The 17,499-nt window shown below is 37.9% G+C and overlaps 1 protein-coding gene across 2 annotated transcripts in view; it reads left to right on the forward strand.

Annotated features, from left to right (window-relative positions):
• PABPC1 (poly(A) binding protein cytoplasmic 1) overlaps positions 1 to 17,499 on the forward strand; it is a 114,968-nt gene that overhangs the window by 6,730 nt on the left and 90,739 nt on the right. Inside the window, exons 5-15 of one of the 2 annotated variants that reach the window (XM_069081021.1) lie at positions 802 to 896; positions 1,222 to 1,359; positions 1,765 to 1,860; positions 5,209 to 5,475; positions 5,834 to 5,924; positions 6,300 to 6,410; positions 6,513 to 6,667; positions 7,218 to 7,302; positions 8,057 to 8,187; positions 8,823 to 8,919; positions 9,464 to 9,923. In XM_069081021.1, coding sequence (XP_068937122.1) covers positions 802 to 896; positions 1,222 to 1,359; positions 1,765 to 1,860; positions 5,209 to 5,475; positions 5,834 to 5,924; positions 6,300 to 6,410; positions 6,513 to 6,667; positions 7,218 to 7,302; positions 8,057 to 8,187; positions 8,823 to 8,915 — 1,262 coding nt within the window. In that variant the 3' untranslated portion in view covers positions 8,916 to 8,919; positions 9,464 to 9,923. Of the gene's footprint in view, positions 1 to 801; positions 897 to 1,221; positions 1,360 to 1,764; positions 1,901 to 5,208; positions 5,476 to 5,833; positions 5,925 to 6,299; positions 6,411 to 6,512; positions 6,668 to 7,217; positions 7,303 to 8,056; positions 8,188 to 8,822; positions 8,920 to 9,463; positions 9,924 to 17,499 lie in introns of those variants that run through there. The other variant, XM_069081022.1, reaches the window with a different exon arrangement.

The raw sequence follows: 17,499 nt of genomic DNA on the forward strand, positions 1-17,499 counted from the left end.
TCTTCTCACCCTTTGAAGCCATAGGTTTTTGGTTTTTTGTTAACTCTATAGCATGGTGCAGTGGATAAAGAACTGATCTTGGAATCAGAAACAGCTGGTTTGGGTCTTGTCCCTGACACATGGCTAGCTTAGTATATGAAGCGTGTAACCCCTCAGAACTTTACTCTTAGACAACTTAATTCTATCAGACTATCAGTGGCCAATGTGTATGGTGGAAGTTTTCCCTACGCTTAAGAATCACAGGTCCAGACCAAAAAGAGTATATTGAAAATTATTGCTTGGATGAAGACTGGGACCAACTTAAGGAAATGGTGGAATAATTGGTTTTTAAAAGAAAAAAAAAACTAATCCTATCAAACTCCTTACACACTCAGTTTGAGGATACATCATATATAACTTGTTTCAAGTTGGGTCAAGGCGTAACCAATAGTGGTGGTATTTCATTTTCATGTGTTCACAAAAACATTTGTTCAAGTAGTGTTCTTATAATAAAATTAAGAACACATTTTCTTTCTGAAATCTGTTTTAAGTGGAAACAGGTATCTATTAGAGAAAGAGTATCAAGGATCATACAAGGAGAGTGCTTTACAGACATTTATTAAGGAAAGAATATCTCCATTTATGAGCTTAGGATAGCCTTATAGTATTAGAACTTTCTGTGGTCTTTAATATTCTGAATAAAAGCCAAGTTTTATTTTTTCATACTTAATTCTATAACTTCTGATTTGTGTTGAATCTTGGAAAATCTGTTACCAGTTTTTAAATAGTTTTTGAATACTGTGTTAAATTTTTCTTTTAAAGGACCTGCTTTAAGTGTAAAAGTAATGACTGATGAAAGTGGAAAATCCAAAGGTTTTGGCTTTGTGAGTTTTGAAAGACATGAAGATGCACAAAAAGTAAGGCTTTAACTAGTTTTATCAAATTATGACCATCTTATATGCAAATAGAGTTCAAATAGTCTATGAAAGGAAAAAAATATTATGGTGTTTTAATCCTGATTGTGGCATCCAAGCTAGCAAGTACTCTAAAAACTATTGTTACTTTTCTGTATGCATATATTTTTTGAGGCATTTGTGTAATGTCTATAAATTTGAAATTTTTTTAGTAGCAGAACAAGCTTTGTCCACTGATAATTCAAAGAGACTAAATGGTCGTTCTCAACCATAGTTTACTGGACTACCATGTGGATCTAAATTACTCTGTCTTTATGATCTTTATAAGGCTGTAGATGAGATGAATGGAAAAGAACTGAATGGAAAACAAATTTATGTTGGCCGAGCTCAGAAAAAAGTTGAAAGACAGACGGAACTCAAGCGCAAATTTGAACAAATGAAGCAGGATAGGATCACCAGATACCAGGTTTGAGTTTCTTGTTTTGTTTTTTGATTGACAGCAGCTAAGGTGGGGAACATTTTTTTTCTTTTGGATGGAAAAGAAAAATAAAACTGAAGAGCCACTATTGTAAGAATAAACTGTTTAAGGTTGACTTAATATATTTTTAATTATCCTGCTTATTTTTAAAACTAACATAGGAGACTAAAATTAGTTTTTTGGATGGATGAAGTGGGGAGGGATAAAGTGAGAAATGGACCAGTGCATAAAAGAACAATGAATAGACTTTCATGATGAGCTCTTGAAATTTCTCTAATAAAAGTATTTTAGATTATTGGCTTGATGAAATTAAGCATGAATATCCGCTTTTAAACTTTAATATCTTTAAGATTTTTCCTTAAATACTATTTATACTTAACTGCTTCCTTTTAGGGTGTTAACCTGTATGTGAAAAATCTTGATGATGGCATTGATGATGAGCGTCTTCGAAAAGAGTTCTCACCATTTGGTACAATCACTAGTGCAAAGGTAAAACTTTGGTTATTAGATTTTTCTAAATAATTTGTGTGTGTGTGTGTGTATGCAGATGGATGGATGAGTGGATACAAATGAATTATCTAAGCACTCAGCACAATAAACATAGTAAAGTAGTCAGACTAAATGCTTTCCAACAAAGATTTTTAAAAAATAGTTAATTAGATCTATGATATTTAAGCCTGATATTAGCTTTGTTAAAGGTAAATCTGATTAATATTTGATACCCTTTAGGTATTTAAAGGCCTCCCCACTCTTTGCTCTTGAGAAGCTCAGTCTTATGTACAAAAAGATACACAAAATAAATTAAGGATAAGCAAGAGGACAGTGACATTAAAAGGGGTGTTTGGGAAAGGCTTCTTGTAGAAGGTGAAATTTTAGCTGGGACTTGAAGGAAGCCAGGAGACAAAGAGGGAGACCATTCTAGCCATGAGGGACAGGCAGAAAATGCTTAAGAGTCAGAAGTGAGGCAGTTCTGTGTGAGGAACAGCAAGGAGGTCAGTGTTAACTACACTGCACAGTACACAGGTGAATAAGGTGTAAAGGCTGGAAAGGTAGGGGACCAGGTTATAAAGGGCTTTGAATGACAAAGCAAACAGGATATTAAGCTTAATCCTAGAGGTGAGTTGAAGCCACCAGAGTTGATATGAGTGAGGGGAGAGGACAGAAGGAGAGACTTGTGCAAGAGGAGTGTCAGTTTGACAGCTGAGTGAAGAATTGACTAGATGGAGCAAGACTGCAAGCAGGGAGGGAGAGACCTAACCAGCAGGCTGTCCAGGCATAGGATGTCACGGTAGTGTTAGGAAGAGAAGGAAGGGAAGCATATGCTATACAAATGATAGAACTTGACAACTGATTGGACAGTGGGATGAGTGGATAAAGTCAGAGGGAGGATTTGGAGGTGGGGGATAATTGGTTCAATTTTGGGCATGTTATCTAGGGGATAGCCAGTTTGAGATACCTTTAATAGGGAGTTGGAAATGGGAGTATAATGGAAGTCAGGAAAGTGAGTAGGCCTGAGAGTCATCTGCAGAGAAATTGAAAGTAGGAGCTGGGTAGTAAAATAGTATAGAGGAAGAAGAGGAGACCCAGGACAGCTTTGGGGAGGATCTCGCCCCCCCTATGATCAACAGAACATGATGGTGGAAGACCTAGCAAAGAAGGCAGAAGGAGTGGTATGGTAGGAGAGCCAGAAAAGAGCAATACTAAAAAATGAAAGTTCAAATAATGATTAATGCGGCATGGTAATTTAATTTTGTGAAAAGCAATTATTTATGAGAACTTTTCTACTTCTAGAACCAGTAACACTAAAATACACATCAGAGCTAGAACCTGCTTGTTCTGAAGTAGGAAGACTGGAATTAAAATCTGTTCTCAGATTCTTAATAGCGATGTGATCCTGGACAAGTCTACCCATTTTCTCATCACTATAAAACAGGGATAGTAATTGCATCTACCTCTTAGGTTTGTTATGAGGATAAAATTGAGATATTTACAGAGCACTTTTTGCAAGCTGTAAAGTGTAATATAGATTTATTAATTAATGTTAAAATACATAGGATTTCCATTTCTTAATAATTAGTAATTTTCAAAAAGTTCTAGTCCTGGGGCGGCCAGGTGGCTCAGTGAGTAAGAGTACCGGCTCCAGTGTCAGGATGACCTGGATCAAATCTGGGCTCAGATACTCAGCACCACACCCAGAAATAACTGGCCGTGTAACCTTGAGCAAGTTACTTAACCCTGATTGCTTTAAAAAAAAAAAGTTCTAGTCCATAAGTGAAGAACCTGATACAAGATAAATGCTTAAGAGAGGAGTCTGGTTCAGATAACAAAACTCAAGGTTTGCCCTTGGGCATTAGACCACATATTTTGAATACTTAGTTGTCAAACATGAATGAGCTAACAATAGAAATTATGGTGCTAATAGGTATTGCAGGGAAGTAGTCATTAGTTTAACAATGAAGATTGGGTTATCAGAAAAGATGATAGCCTATTCTATTTGTGATTCCATTTATAGTTTTTGATTCTTTTTTCATGGAATAGAGTAATTTGCTTATTAGAGACCGACACTTTCTGGTCTTCTACAATGAAAAACTGCACAGGTTTCTGTTTTCTTTTGAGGCTTATATGTAAGTATAACTGCATCTAAAGCATTTTTTGGTATTATTAAGGCATGTCCATTGGAAGTTGAATAAATTTGAACTAAATTTACCTAAAAGGAAGCCTACGAAAATTAAATGACAACCTCCTAACTTAAAGGGTGCTCTAAATTTTCATGACTGTTGTGCTTCACATAGCCAGTGGTTTGGGGATATTTTCAGATACAACAGTCAAATCTTCATGACCACTAAAAAATGGAAACTTGGCTTGTTCATACTAACATTGACAGTTCATTTGAATTTTGTTTGGAGGTTTGAAATAAATTGGAGTTGTCTCTAGCAAATTTGGATGAATTTCATTGAAACAGTAACATAATGAAAAATAGATGTTCAATGAACCAAATCCAGTTTTTTAAAAAAATATATTTGACCAAATGGTTATCCTATTCCCCTCTTGTTCAATGTTATATTGTTTTATTACCAGTTCACAATTTATTACTAATTGACAAGAAGCAGATCATCTTGGGCTTTTCCAATTTGGGGGGTTAACAGAGCAAAAAAGAAAACTTGAACTTTAGCTTTTCTCACGGGGCTAAAAATTGGATGTTGTAAAACACAAGTGACTTGGAACATATCTTCAATAAGCCCCAGTATTCAGTATCCAGGAGCAATGTTAACATGGTGTTAGGGGTTCTTGGGTATGGTGGAGTGAGCACTAGACTTAAGTCCTATGGTTTTTCATCTTTGTGACTGGGTGCAAGCTTTCACCTTACTAAACTTTATTATTAATTGACAGGAAGCAGTTTATCTTTGGCTTTCCCCATATGGGAGACATTTAGAGAAAAATAAATCTCAACCTCAAATGTTGTACTGGGCTGCATTACTAGCATGCAAAATAAAAGTTATTTAATTATGGAAAGAAAATTCCATGAGTTTGGAACACACCTATAGTAAACTGCCAAAAGCTGATCATTCAGAAACAATAAAAAACATATCATTAGTGGTTCTTTGTATGAGATAATGAGCATTTGACTTAAGGTTCCCACAACTTGTTACATCCCATTGACATGAGCAACTTGGTCTCAGAGCCCCGATTTTGTAATTGTAAAATTAAGATTAAATACTTAGAATAATGAAGACATGAGATAATGTGTGTAGAGCCCTTTGTGCATGCTTGTTATTGCCTCTCTAGGGTGTTGTTTATTTTCAGTGGTTTTTGTGTTTCCCCCTCTCTTTCAACAAGGTGATGATGGAAGGTGGCCGCAGCAAAGGGTTTGGGTTTGTATGTTTCTCTTCGCCAGAAGAAGCCACCAAAGCAGTCACAGAAATGAATGGCAGGATTGTTGCCACTAAGCCATTGTATGTAGCTTTAGCCCAGCGCAAAGAGGAGCGGCAGGCTCACCTCACAAACCAGTATATGCAGAGAATGGCTAGCGTCAGAGCTGTGCCCAACCCTGTAATCAATCCCTATCAGCCTCCTTCAGGTTACTTCATGGCAGCTATTCCTCAGGTACGTACTAGAGAAAAGATACCTACTTTGTTTTCATTTATTTATTTATTTTTGCATTTTGGAGGGCAGTTGGGGTTAAGTGACTTGCCCAAGGTCACACAGCTAGTTTTTGTGTTAAGTGTCTAAGGCTGGATTTGAACTCAGGTCCTCCTGAGGTACTTTATTCACTGTACCACCTAACCGCCCCCCTACTTTGTTTTTAAAATTAGCTGGGTTTGACATAAAGATGTTTTATCATGTAATGGTTAAAGCCATAAATATTGGTGGTGTATATCTTACTAGTACATTGTAATGAGTACTTGCTTAGTAGGGGCAGAGTTGATGTTGTAACGATTGGTTTATTTATTTTATTCTGCAGACTCAGAACCGTGCTGCATACTATCCTGCTAGCCAAATTGCTCAACTCAGACCAAGTCCTCGCTGGACTGCTCAGGGTGCCAGACCTCATCGTAAGCCGCCCCTCCCCCCCCTTTTCTTTCATAAAATATATATTTAGTAGTGGACATCATTAATAAGCTCTTCAAATTTATGGTTGAGGTACTCTTGAAGACTACACAGTGTGTTTAAGGATCTGTGAAGTGTCATCCTAAGGATTTTGCATGAAAACAGTCATAATTTAATTTTACTTCAAACCTTGTTCAGTCCATTTAATGGTCTTCAGGTGAAGTGTTAACATCTTGCTAGATAATAACTTGTTTTTTTAGTCCTCATGTGTACACATCTCAAGACAATTCAAATGTGAGGTAAATGAGACAGTTTTAAAGCACAAAAATATGCATTTTCTTGATAATATGAGTAATACATGGCTGCCTTTTTAAATTAAGCATTCCAGAACATGCCCGGTGCTATCCGCCCAGCAGCTCCTAGGCCACCATTTAGTACAATGAGACCAGCTTCTTCACAAGTTCCACGAGTCATGTCAACACAGCGTGTTGGTGAGTGTTGTTTATTCTTTGGGATGTAATAAATAGCCAGAAAAAATAATTTTTACAGTTTAATTTCATATTAAATATTTTAAAATCCTTCCCTCCCTTCAGCAAACACATCAACTCAGACAATGGGTCCACGTCCTGCAGCAGCTGCTGCTGCAGCCACTCCTGCTGTCCGCACAGTTCCACAGTATAAGTATGCTGCAGGTGTTCGCAATCCTCAACAGCATCTCAATGCACAGCCACAGGTTACCATGCAGCAGGTATGGATTTAATTCTGATTATAAAAGGTGGCCATCCCAACAGGAACTGAAGGCAGCAGCATAATAAAGCAGTTTGGGCGATTTAAAAAAAAGTTTATTAGCATGTGTCTCCATTTTTCAATAGCATGTAAAACGCAAGTTTCTTCATAATAGATGAATAACATAGATTACCTTGTGATAAAAGTTTTGAAAAAAGGACATGTTGGTAATATTTCCTAGCTATAGAACTTAGAGGTAAAAACAGCTGATGCTTAACAAACCAGTTGCTTATTTTCAGTCAGAGAACCAAGTCATCTCAGTTTCTTAATCCTGACTATTTGGTGTGCAGTTATTAGCAAAATATTGGGGGAAACATTTGCAGGAGAGAAAAGGAAAAAAAGGAAATTGAGAGGTTACTTTGGAATGGGCTCTGGTCCTTGGAAATTCTGTATTACCCATTGATTACATATTGAAATATCCAGATTGTAGTCTTCATTATGCCTTCATCTGTACATAAAAATGCCAAAGTACTGTAAATTTATGCATTTGCTCATTAATATTTCATTTCTAGCCTGCTGTTCACGTGCAAGGTCAGGAACCTTTAACTGCTTCCATGTTGGCATCCGCCCCTCCTCAAGAGCAAAAGCAGATGTTGGGTATGTATTTGACCATAGCCAGTCAGTGAGTTTTATTTCAGTTTCTTTGATTTGATTTGATGGTATTCATTTGTATTTAGTGACAAAATCTAGGAGTGGGGGTTAGAAATCTAAGTCATATTTTTCAGGCAAAAATGAGACTTTTTTGAATACCTTGGTAGCATTCAAGAAGTCAGTAGGGTATTTCTAGTTGATTTGGAATGATCCACCTTCTGAATTAAAGATCTTCGTTCTTTTTCTTAGATTAGGGATTTGGGGTCATCTACTTTCCATAAAGGGGAATTTGAGCCAAAATGGGGAGGGGAAAACCTGATTGCTGAGTTTGTCTGAGACTTTAGTTTTTTATCTTACATTATAGTCTTTTGTTATTGGGGTGTGTGTTTGTTTTTTGGTGAGGAAGCGGGAGTTAAAGTTGACTGACTTGCCCAGTGTCACACAGCTAAAGTACCAAGTGTCTGAGGCCTGATTTGAACTACTGGGACATGTTCTATCAATTGACCGCCTAGCTGCCCCCTATACAGTCTTTTCATGGAAAAAAAAAAAAAAACTGATGTACCCTGGAGTGGCTAGATGAACTGTGAATGGATAATCTGACTCCAGGAAAGAAACCATAGTCCTCTTTCTAGAGCAGCTTTTCCTGTTTTGTTTTGTTTTATATAAAGTACTGAAGTATTGAAATCAGTTCTGATTTGTAGTTTTGGAAGATGCCAACATAATAAAGATCTGAAATAATTTTGTTCACCCTGCCATCTAGGTGAAAGGCTGTTTCCACTCATTCAGGCTATGCACCCTACCCTTGCTGGTAAAATCACTGGCATGTTGCTAGAAATTGACAACTCTGAGCTTCTTCATATGCTTGAGTCTCCTGAGTCTCTTCGCTCTAAGGTAATTTTGGTTTCTGATCTGGACTCCTGCTTGAAAGATCTTTTTTTCAGGTCTTTATTTTTAAAATAAACAAGTAATAGAAGGTCATATATGTGTTTAAGGATTAGACTTGACAAGACATATAGGATGCTTTCCAATTCTATAATTTTAAGGTTCTGTGATTTATATATAGCTATTGAAGTTTCATGTGGGATTCAAAACCTGGTTTCTTCCTGACTTTTCCAGTGCTCTCCCTTTTATCATGCTTTAAGTAGAAATTTGCCTATCTATTTATTAAGGTTTATAGTCAGAACTGATTAATGTCTTCCTTTACCACTGAGGTTCTCCATTACTCCGCACAGCATAAGCCTTGGAAGGAAGTTTCTCTACCAAGCTGTAAATAACTTGATTGTCAGGCCTAGTTTGTGTCGTGAGGGGCCAGTTTCCCCATTTTACCCAATTGTGTACATAGCCAGGACAAGATAGGGCTTCTGTAGGTAGTATACCTTCTTGTCATCCCTGTGTCTTTTTTTGTAGCTGTGAAGCAACTATTATACATCTGTGTTTGAGGTATAGGAATGGGGTGCGCTGAGAATTTTGTACTACCAAATAGAACCTTCCTTCTGCTTCTAATTCCATTAATTGATACTCCTTAGGTTGATGAAGCTGTAGCCGTACTGCAAGCTCACCAAGCTAAAGAAGCTGCCCAGAAAGCAGTTAACAGTGCCACTGGCGTTCCAACTGTTTAAAAGAGTAAGTACGTGGAGGAAAATTGGTTTTCCTGCTTTGTCCTCAAGTTTTATCAGATGGAAGAATATAAAATGCCTTAGGTAGCAAAAATACTTATGGCCACTTGGCTTAATATACATTACAATTACAAATTAGAGTGAGAAAGAAAAGCAAAATTTTGTATTTGAGATACGGGGCTATACTCCCCTCCTGCCCACATTGACTTACTTGATATGTTAAGTCAGCCAGAAGAAACAGACTTAAAGAATAACCTTATCAAATTGTTTAATAGGCATTGCCAGCCAAAGGCTAGCAAATGGATAATTTTCCTTAGGGACTGGGTAGCACTGCCTTTTAGGCAGTGACAGTTTGCCCTGTGGTGATGGTTGTGATGGTGGGTGGAAATGAATGACCACCTAGGATAAAGATGGCACACTTAGTGTTGTGGGCAGTTGCAGGTACCAGTCATGGCACTTTTGGGTACACATTTCATAAGTTGGTGACCCCAGGTTTAGAGTCTTGCCTGTTGCAAAAAAGTAAGGGGAGATAAACTTTTTTTTTCTTACAGAAAGATCAGGGACCACGAAATGGAACCTCTGCTTCACCGAAGAAAAATATCTAAACATCGAAAAACTTAAATATTGTGAAAAAACATTGCAAAATATAAAACAAATAAAAAAAGGAAAGGAAACTTTGAACCTGATGTACCGAGCAAATGCCAGGTCTAGCAAACTTAATGCTAGTCCTAGATTACTTATTGATTTAAAAACAAAAAACAAGAAAAAACAAAAAACCCAAAAAAATAGTAAAATACATAAAAACAAATTAATGTTTTATAGACCCGGGGGGAAAAGAATTTTCAGCACAGTACAAAAATTTAAAGCATTCCTTTCTTTAATTTTGTAATTCTTTACTGTGGAAAAGCTCAGAATATCATCACTGTTTTAGATAACAGAATGGATAGCTGAGCAAGGAAACGTAATTTGGATTATAAAATTCTTGCTTTAATAAAAATTCCTTAAACAGTGGACAATGACTTTTTATACTCTTTTTCATTCTTCTTATGTTGGCATGCTTTAAAGTAGTTAGTGTCTGAAGAGTACTGAGCTGGAATTCAGCCAACAGCGCCAAGTCTTCAGTTGGAAAGCTTACAAATTAGTTGATTGTGAATCTTGAGGTGTTAATGCAATAGAGGTGAATAAATCTTTCTAATATCCCTTTTTAAAGTTCTCCCTTTAAGGAAACAGTGGGTTAGAATTGACAGATTAACAAAGTTTTAAAAATAGGTTCAATTTGGGAAAATATATTAAAGAAATCTCAGTTCTTGAGATTTATAACAAAGTGCTAAGATATTATTACATGGAAACTCAGTCTGACTTGGTCTCTTTAAGGAATGTTATTCTTTCCAACGTTTTAAAAATAGGATTGAAATAAACTTTTCACAGAACTTTAGAGCTAAAATGACATTAAGATAATGTAATCCAGAGAATGAGGACTGACTACCTTTCCTTTCTGGAATATAGTTTTGCCTCACTATTAGCAGAAAAGGCTCAAATAGCCAAAATAATATTCTAAAGCCCATGCACTTTGATCTATTTACCTTTATTTAGCCTTAACTTTATCCTGCGATTCTGTAGATCTTTGAGATAATCATGAAGGTTAAAGAAAAGATTCTATTCTGACTTCATATATTTTTAAGGCTTTTTGCCATTTTTGTTAACTGTTTTATGGACTTAATCCCTCTTGAAAGAGCATTAGTGAACAGAATTTTCCTTATCAATTTAAGATCATTTAATAAGCTTAATAGTTGGTGAAAACCAGTGTGGTATGTATTTTAGTTAACTTCAAGGGACAGCTGAGAAAGGCCATAATTGACTCTGTGACCCTGCGGCAAGAGATGTGCTTAGTGTATAACTAAGTGCCTTCAGGTTAAATTGCAGAGCAAGGAAGTAGTAATAGTCTACATTAGTTAGAGGGCATTTCTTCATAAGTATTTGTCACTGAAATGGCAGATCTGATAAGGAGTACCAACAAAACAATCCCCTATTTTACTCATAAGAGAAAAGTCCCAGCCTGTGACTTCAATATGATGGGTGAGTGAGTATGACAGGTCACCTTGTACCACATACTTAAAGGGTTAATAGATCCATAAAGACCCACTAAGCCAGCAGATAGAGTTTAGAATTCAAATATTTGGTAACGTAATACAGTCTAATGGTGTCAAATGGAAGGAGGGAGAGGCAATAAAGCACAAGGGTTCCTGGAGCCCTGCATATTTCCCAATTACAGTTTAATCTGATTCAGGCTGCCATGTAGTTTGAGGCCTCCTCGTAGACTACAATAGCACAGGAGAAGCAACAGGTTTATGTAAGATTAGAGGAAAGAAAGATAACTACAGCCTGAGAGATGCTTCTTGAACTGGATGGGTGAAGATTGTTTGAAGTAGTTCACTTATTTCCCTATGAGGAGATTAGGGACTGTAGAGGTTTGTGGAGTACTTATTACACCTCAGTCTGCAGTATAATCTGGCCTTGCTTGCCTTTGTAATTTGGTTCCCTAACCCTCCATAAGTTCTTTGCGATACTATTTGATTTCTTACTAATACAACCTAAATCTTAAGTAAGATTGCCAAAATGGGACACAAACAGGACAAATCGCTCATTTTCCACATCCTACAAACAACACTTTAAAGAAGTACATGTACATATGAAAAAAATTTGCTGCTCTTTTCTAGTTAAATCTATATTGGTCCTTGAAAAACTATTGGCCTTTCATCAGCCTGAGATCAAACTGTTTTTCAAATTGGAAATGAAAATAATCAGGCCTCACCAAAAGTCATTCATTGGGAATTTAAAGAAAAAGACATGTAAAAAAAATCCAAAATAAACACATAGACTCTAAAGAATTTTCATTGCAGTAAAGTGAGCTTTATATGTGAGTTTTGACATAACTGATCTCTTGTTAACAGTTTCCAATCAGTGATGTGTTCCTCTAAATGATAAATTATACCTTTTGTGTTTTTGGAATCTTTTCTATGTAAGTAGCTAGAAGTCCTAAGATTCAGGTCATTGGAATTCTAGAAGGTGATGCCAATGGGACATAAAAACCCTGGCTGGCCATATAGTCACCCATTATCGCTGAGGAATAGACTAGAAGATTCTTCAGTTTCCCTAAAGTAATGCAGTAAATGAGGGGCAAGACTTGTTGGAGGCTTTCAAGTGGCCATGGTGCATTAATGGACTCACATGAATTAGGCCTTGCACAATGCATTTGAGCAGGAGAGTGATGTGGTCAAACTTATTCTTTGGTAATAATTTGTCATTTTGTAGAGGTTGAATTGGAGAACAGACCAATGAGGCTATAGTCATAGGAAGGGGTGACAAGCACCTAAACCTGAGGTGCTATCCGTGAATGGAGAGGGATAGAAGGCATGTTTTGGAGGTAGAATTTCTAATCTGATTTAGCGTCTGACTTTGGCAAGTCAATCTTTATCTGGAAAAGAGCTGAACTAGATTACCTTAAAGGCCCCCTTGAGTCCAACATTTAGTACCAGTAAGCTATGTATGTGAAGAATTTTTAAGATTTACAAAGCACTTAAAGAAAGTTATTTAATTTCCCTTGAAGACAGCTCGTATCCCCATTTTGTGAATGACAAAACAAGGCTTCTTAAGATCATCTAGCTTGGGTTCTTAATGTTTTTTTAGTATCATGGGCCTCTGGCAATCTGGTAAGATCCCTTCTTGGAACAATGTTTTTTTTAGATACATAAAATGTCTGATTACAAAGGAAAGCATTGAAATGCCATTATCGGAATATTTTTTAAATAAGTTCACAGATCCCAGGTTTAGAAGGGAGGATTTATTAAGTGCTTACTGAGTATGTGTCAGACACTAAACTTTACAAATAGTTCCTTGCATCCTCATAACTGCAGGCAGTCAGTTCTGTTATCTCTATTTTCAAAATGAGGAAGCTGGGGCAGATTAAATGATTTGACCAGAGCTAACACAGCTAGTCTGAGGACAGATTTTAACTCTGGTTTACTTGATTCCAGGCCCAGTGATTCTATCCATTCTTGCAACCTAACTGCTCCAAGTCTTTGGCTCTTGCTCAGTCCATTTATATTATAGGTGAAGATACTGAGGCCAAGAGGGGGTTACCCAAAGTAACACAAGAGGGTAAAACTGTAATTGAAAGTGAGGTCTAGTCTGTCTTAGTTCAGCATCTTAGAGACCTGCTTGAGTAACTTCATCAGAAGACTGAACATGAAAAAATAATCTTAGACTCCTAGTCCTAGATAGGCCATCTGCCTTTGCACCCAAGCATAGCCTTTGAGGAGACTTCTCCAGTGGAGTAGGTTTAAGGCTGTGTTAAGCCTAACAGACTAGTGCGGCAAACCCCTCTACCCTTAAGAGATGACTGAGAAGGAAGCAAAGTGTACCAAGTCATCAGTTGCATATAGTAGGTACTAGGGTTGGCATGGAAATATGGCTATCTTCACTGCAGTGTTAAACTTTTTTTGTGAAAAGTAGGTAGTAATAATACATCTATCACTCATTGTAACTGAACATTGATAGAATCAAGGTTTAAGTTAAGTAGCAGACTTTGAGTGACAGGAACTCCTGTGGATACTTGCTATAGGTCACAGGACTAGAATCAGAACTGATCCTAGTTCAACTAGTTGTTAAGCTGAGTATGAGACACTAGAGATAGGAGAAAGTGAAGCAATAACATCCCTTCCCTCTCTCCCATGTGCCTTCAAGGAGCTCCTTTTCAAAGGGGTTGGTTAAATAGACATTTTAGAAAACCACTTTAGTTCAAGATTCTAAAAGATAACTGCTACCACTCTAGTGTTTTTGTTTTGTTTTTGCAATACACACTTGGCTTTTAGGCCATTGAAATTTGTGTGTGTATGTGTGTGTGTGTACACAAACACATGTGAGAGATGGCCTACTTTTCTCATTCACACAGTAACTTACAAATGTGCTCAGACCCTAAGCATTGATGGGCTTATCCTTGAAAGAAAATAATCACCCCCCACCCCACTTTTGGCTTGAGTTGGCTGAGTATAAGCCTACACTTTGAAGAGCACTCACAAGTACAAGGGCCTGTCTTACTTAGCAGCTTGGCTAATCTTGGTCCAAACAGGCTATTTCAAAACCACTTAAAGCAGCCATGTAATGTATCCTGAGCTACCTCCACTGAATTCTGATGCTTTCTGCATTTTAAGCACGGGTCTGCTAGAAGCAATTTTATCTTATTTAACATTATTCTAAATTCAACTGTTGTTCTACTTGGAAAGAAATGTTCAGGTCAACAGTCTCCTTATGCCTTTGGACATTCTGATAAGAGAAGACCAGTTCAAAGTTACATAGGAATCTTAAAGGAGAAGGTCACACTGACAAAATACAACTTGGGGTTAGCATTCTATTCCATTTAATTGAACAGTAACCAGTCTCCTAACGATTCAATTCCTCTTTTAATCACTCCAATCTTTCTCCAGGTGTAATCAAAGCAAGTTCCTCCTTGTGATGCCCTAATCCCTTTAGGAAATCTACAAGGAAAGTACTGTCCCCAAGTGAGTCATAACTTCTCTTCAGGGTCTGATCTTTAAATTATAGGTACCTGGGTTGTTTTTTGTTGTTCTTAAGTTTGGTTACCACCATTGGTCCATTCTCCAGTGTTCCTACCTCTTTTTGTTCTTGGTTTTTTACCCACATTTCTAAAGGGAAAAGTCTGGAAAGGACTTGAGAGAAATGTTTATTTCTTAGTACTTTCAGTTGAACTAAATTATGGTTTTTAATGTGCTTCATTGCTGATTTTGATTGGAGGTCAACAAACATTGCTTTAAGTACTTACTTTGGGCACGGTCCTAGGTACTTGGAGAGAATCAAAAAAGTTTAGATAAGCCAGTCTGCCAATCTGCAGCTTCTTATCTATCAGGGATATGGAATACACATACATGACTTCAATATAAGATAATAATATGTCATTAATTAATAGAAGTTGCTTTACATCATGTGAGATCCCGATCTCCACAATCAAGAGTAATTATTCATTGTTCAGTATCAACATGGCTGGAGGTTTCTGGTGGAATGCACCAGGGATCTCTGCTTGGTTCTGGGTGATTTGACATTTTTCTCAATGACTTGGATAAAAGCTTAGAGAGCATGTTAAATGTACAGATGACAGTAAGCTAGAAGAAATAGCATACTGAACTATAGAGTTAGGATCCACAAGATCTTTATAGATTATCCTTGTTTCTGTGTCATTTCTGTTAAAGGAAGTGAGATTGTTTAACCTGAGGAAAGTAAGATGCAGGTGGGTCACTGAATAGTGGTCTTCCAACATTTGAAGACTGTGATGTGGCAGAGGGATTAGACATACTTCATTTGTCCCCAGAGAGCAGGATCTGGAGTGATGGGTAAAGTTGCAAAGAGGTAAATAGAGTATGTCAGGAGAGACTTCCTAATCTAAACTGCTGGGTTGCTGCCTCCAGGAGAGAATTTCTCCTCCTTGGAAGTTTTTAAGGAAAGACTGGATGACCTAGTGTGTTACTGTGGGGATTCCTTTTGTTTTGGGGTTGAACTAGGGGTCTACTAATGTCCCTTGTGACGCCTCCATTCTATGATTCCACAATCCAAGGTGGGGAAATGTCATTACCACCTGAATCAATACATAGGAAGCTTCTTGGAAGACCTGGTATTTGAATTTTGTATTAAAGTATGGGTAGCATTTCAGTAAGTGGAGTAAGGAGGGATATTTCAGGCTTAGACACAAGCACAAGGAAACACACCAGAGTAGAGAAGTATGCCAACTCCAGCATGGTGTTCCAGCTATTTGACTACCTTGGGTATCCCACCAACTTGGTAGCTAAGTCTTAGGGAGTTGCTTAAATCAATGATGTATTAGCTGTTATGTGCCTTCCATACAGCTAGGCCTGAGAATGTAAGTATAAAAGTGAACCAGTTCTAAGGACCTTATATTCTACTATAGGAATTCACCATGTACACAGTGATTGGAGAGGGAAGGTACCAGCAACTAGGGGAATCAGGAAAGGACCTTGAAGAAAGTGGTTCTTGGGCTAGGCTTTGAAGGGAGGTTGGAATGAGGTTGGGGAGTGTACCAGGCATGGGGGACAGCCTGTGTAAATGAATAAGTGTGACCTAACTTGGCTAGACCGTGCATGGGTGCATGGTGGGGATTAATGTGTAATCATCCCAGAAAGATACCAGAGCCAGATTCAGCAGGGTTTTACATGCCAAATTAAAGACTTTGGGTTTTTCCTTAGGTCAGTAGGGAACCACTGAGGTTTTTTGAGCAGGATAGCAATTTGGTCAGACCATGCTTCAGGAATCTCTATCACTTTTTCAGTTATGTGGAGGATAGATTGAAGAAGGGTAAAGCTCAATGCTGGGAGACCAAGTAGGAGATGATTGCAATAGTTCAGAAGAGAAGTAGTTAAGGCTTAGGCTAGTATGTCTGTAGTGTGACTGGAGAAAAGAGGCGTGTGTGAGATGTGGAGATGGCAGGAACCTCAAGGCTTGGCTACTCATTGGATAATGAGCAAGTGAATAGGACAGTAGTCCAAACAGATTGTGCTCAGATTTCAGAAGTCAGTTAAAGACATGACCAAGTTCCCCCAATGGTCTTGAGTTGTTTTCATTCTTTTCTTTTCTGAATGTTCAATTTCCCTTATTTACTTTTAAAAGATTATTATGGGTCAGATATGTGACTTGACCAGCATACAGATCTTCCAGTGTGGCAATTCCTTGATGTATATCAGTAACTCCTTGGTTAATTACAGGGTTAGAAGTCAAGTGACTAAGAAGTCTTAAGTCTAAGAAGTCTCCTCGCCAGTGTGTCAGAGGTAGGGCTTGACGTGATTCCTGTAGCTCTCTTACCCCTACACCAAGCTGCCTGTCTTCAAAGTCTTTGGAGACACCCTCCCTATACTTGATACTCCTGAAGTCTTGTTTTAGTTTAGGAGCTCTGTCCATTGTGATGACAGTCCTTTCCACCAATATGTGTTCTGCAACTGTGATAGTAATGGAATAGAAAAGATCCCCCTGTATTGGCATGGTTTTCAAACTGATTGTGTTAAAACCCAGAGCTTGTTAATCCCACCTGTGGGATGGACTTGTTGATGTGAAAAGAGAGTCCTGAACTGGGAGGAGCTGGTGACTTTGGTAGATTTGGAGAGACAAGAGAGAGGCAGAAGAACTTTTTGGAAGCAGCACCTCTTGGAGGCAGAGAGAGAGAGAGAGAGAGGATTGTTGAGTGCCACTTTGAATCGCCCTGGACTTTTGAGACCTGCCCCTGGAGCTGCCAAGGACTGAGGAGACATGGCTGTTTTGCTGGTACTTTGTCTGTCTGTTTTGATGTTGTTTTGCCAGATTTGTCCACTGGTGAAAGACAGTCCTTTTGTTGAAGAAGTCCTGGAACCTGGCTGTTGGCTAAGAAGCCCTGAGACTGTCCTGCAGACAGAGAGTGAATACTGTCCACTGGTGAAGGACAGTGCTGTTGTTGCAGGGGTCTGGAGACTGTCCTGCAGACAGAATGAATACTGTCCACTGGTGAAGGACAGTGCTGTTGTTGCAGGGGTCT

The sequence above is a fragment of the Petaurus breviceps genome, unplaced genomic scaffold, assembly GCF_028583685.1.
Source record: "Petaurus breviceps papuanus isolate PSGF00001 unplaced genomic scaffold, PetGlider_PUasm1.0 98, whole genome shotgun sequence".
NCBI classification, from domain to species: Eukaryota; Metazoa; Chordata; class Mammalia; order Diprotodontia; family Petauridae; genus Petaurus; species Petaurus breviceps.